At 53.5% G+C, this 1,692-nt stretch overlaps 1 protein-coding gene across 1 annotated transcript in view; it reads right to left on the bottom strand.

The window, feature by feature from the left end:
- The window catches only part of CRHR1 (corticotropin releasing hormone receptor 1), a gene marked incomplete at its 5' end in the record, with an annotated part of 13,646 nt that extends 12,238 nt beyond the window's left edge, over positions 1 to 1,408 (bottom strand). Inside the window, one exon of the mRNA XM_055083655.1 lies at positions 1,323 to 1,408. Coding sequence (XP_054939630.1) covers positions 1,323 to 1,408 — 86 coding nt within the window. The remainder of the gene's footprint in view (positions 1 to 1,322) is intronic.
- Positions 1,409 to 1,692: the final 284 nt, after the last annotated feature.

The following is a 1,692-nucleotide window of genomic DNA, read 5'->3' as shown; positions in this document are numbered from 1 at the left end:
CCGGAGCCTGTGCTCCGCAACGGGAGAGGCCACAGCAGTGAGAGGGCCGCACACCAAAAAAAAAAAAAAAAAAAAAAAAAAAAAAATACAGATTCCCAGGTTGTCCTTGGAGAGTTTGATTTATCGGATGTTGGGTGTAGCCCTGTATTTGAACAAGTGCTCTGGATGATTCTTATCACCAGGCAGATCAAGATGGGATGGAGGGTCTCCAAGGTCCCTTCCAGTTTAGATCTTTTAGGCACTGGAATTCGTGGAACTGCCTAGACCAGCCCCTCTCTCCCACGCCCCAGCAGCCTGGGGCCCTTGGACAACTTGGGGCGTCTCCCATCTGCCCTTTCCTTTCTGCTCACCCCTTCTTCCCTCTCCATGACCGCCACCTTCCTCAGCACCCACCAAAGGGCGGGGTGGAGATGTAGGGGAGGAGACAAGGGGGACGGAGGTAGCAGCGACACAGAACGACAGATACGCCCGTGCGTCCGCCAAACATCACCCTTAAAAGATTATTCATCGCGCCACTGTTTGTCATAAGCAAAGATGAGAATAAACATTGGTTAACTAAGCTATGGAACATCTGTACAATGTGATATTATGCAAATGTAAAAAAAAAAAGAATGAAGGTGCTCTTTACGTACTGATACGGAACAATCGCCAAGATGGATGATTATATGAAAAAAGCAAGGTGTCGAGCGAAGTGTATAATATGCAACATTTGGGTGAAAAACAAAAAAGAATATATATACGTAATTGCTCGCCTGTGCAGAGACTGTCTCTGGAAGAACTCTTAAGAAACTGGCAAAATGGTTACCTCTGATGGGGGGAGCCCAGTGGCTGGGACAGGACTGGGAGGGACACTTTTTTGTTTTCCCATTTGTACCTTTTGAATTTTGTCTTGTGTCTAAGCAAGGCCTTTCTCAAAAACATTTAAATATTTGAAAGGCTCTTCAAGGGCTTTTTCCAACTCCATTGCTTCTCCCACCCACAACCCGGATTCGAACGCAGGACCCTGGCTGGACCTGGATGTGTCACTCCAGTGGGTGGGGTGGAAATCGGATGAGAACCGGTCCCAGTGAGCTAGGAAGGAGGGAGGGAGGGAGGGAGACTCAACTCCCGCTGTCAGGGCCTGCCCGCTGCCCTCTGGCCTCACCCCCCCTTGAGGATGCCCACTCACGGGCTGGCCTAGTTCTGGCTCCCCAGTTGGATTTTCTCTGCAGGGCAGAGACACCAGCCTCTGGCTCTCCCATCCGACTGGCTGGTAGCAGGCGCAGAGCCGTGCCAGGGGCCCAGGCCCAGCCCTCAACAGGGTAGCTGGCTCGGAGCCTCACCTCCTCGCTAAGGATCTCCTGGCATTCCGAGTAGTTCACGCGGGCGGCCCAGGTGCCATTGGCCAGGCACTCCCGGTAGCCATTGTCTGGAAAAAGAAGAGAGTCAGAGTGACCCGTGGCTCCTCTCCCGAAGAGTAACTGAGCATCTGTCCGTCCATTCGACTGTCCATCTAACCGTCCATCTGGGCCAGCACAGGAGCCGGCTTGCTGGGGGGCTCTGGGGTGAAGCTGGGGGGAGGGGCTTTCTTACTACCTCCACCTTCCTGCCTCTTTCTGCCCACTGGCCCCCAACAGAGATACAGTGGTGACCCCAATGCCTGCCCACGGGGCCATGGCTCTGCCCACCCCGGCTGGCACAATCATGCCCACG

The sequence above is a fragment of the Physeter macrocephalus genome, unplaced genomic scaffold (assembly GCF_002837175.3).
Source record: "Physeter macrocephalus isolate SW-GA unplaced genomic scaffold, ASM283717v5 random_1196, whole genome shotgun sequence".
Classification (NCBI taxonomy): domain Eukaryota; kingdom Metazoa; phylum Chordata; class Mammalia; order Artiodactyla; family Physeteridae; genus Physeter; species Physeter macrocephalus.
This window is presented reverse-complemented; position numbering and strand designations above follow the sequence as displayed.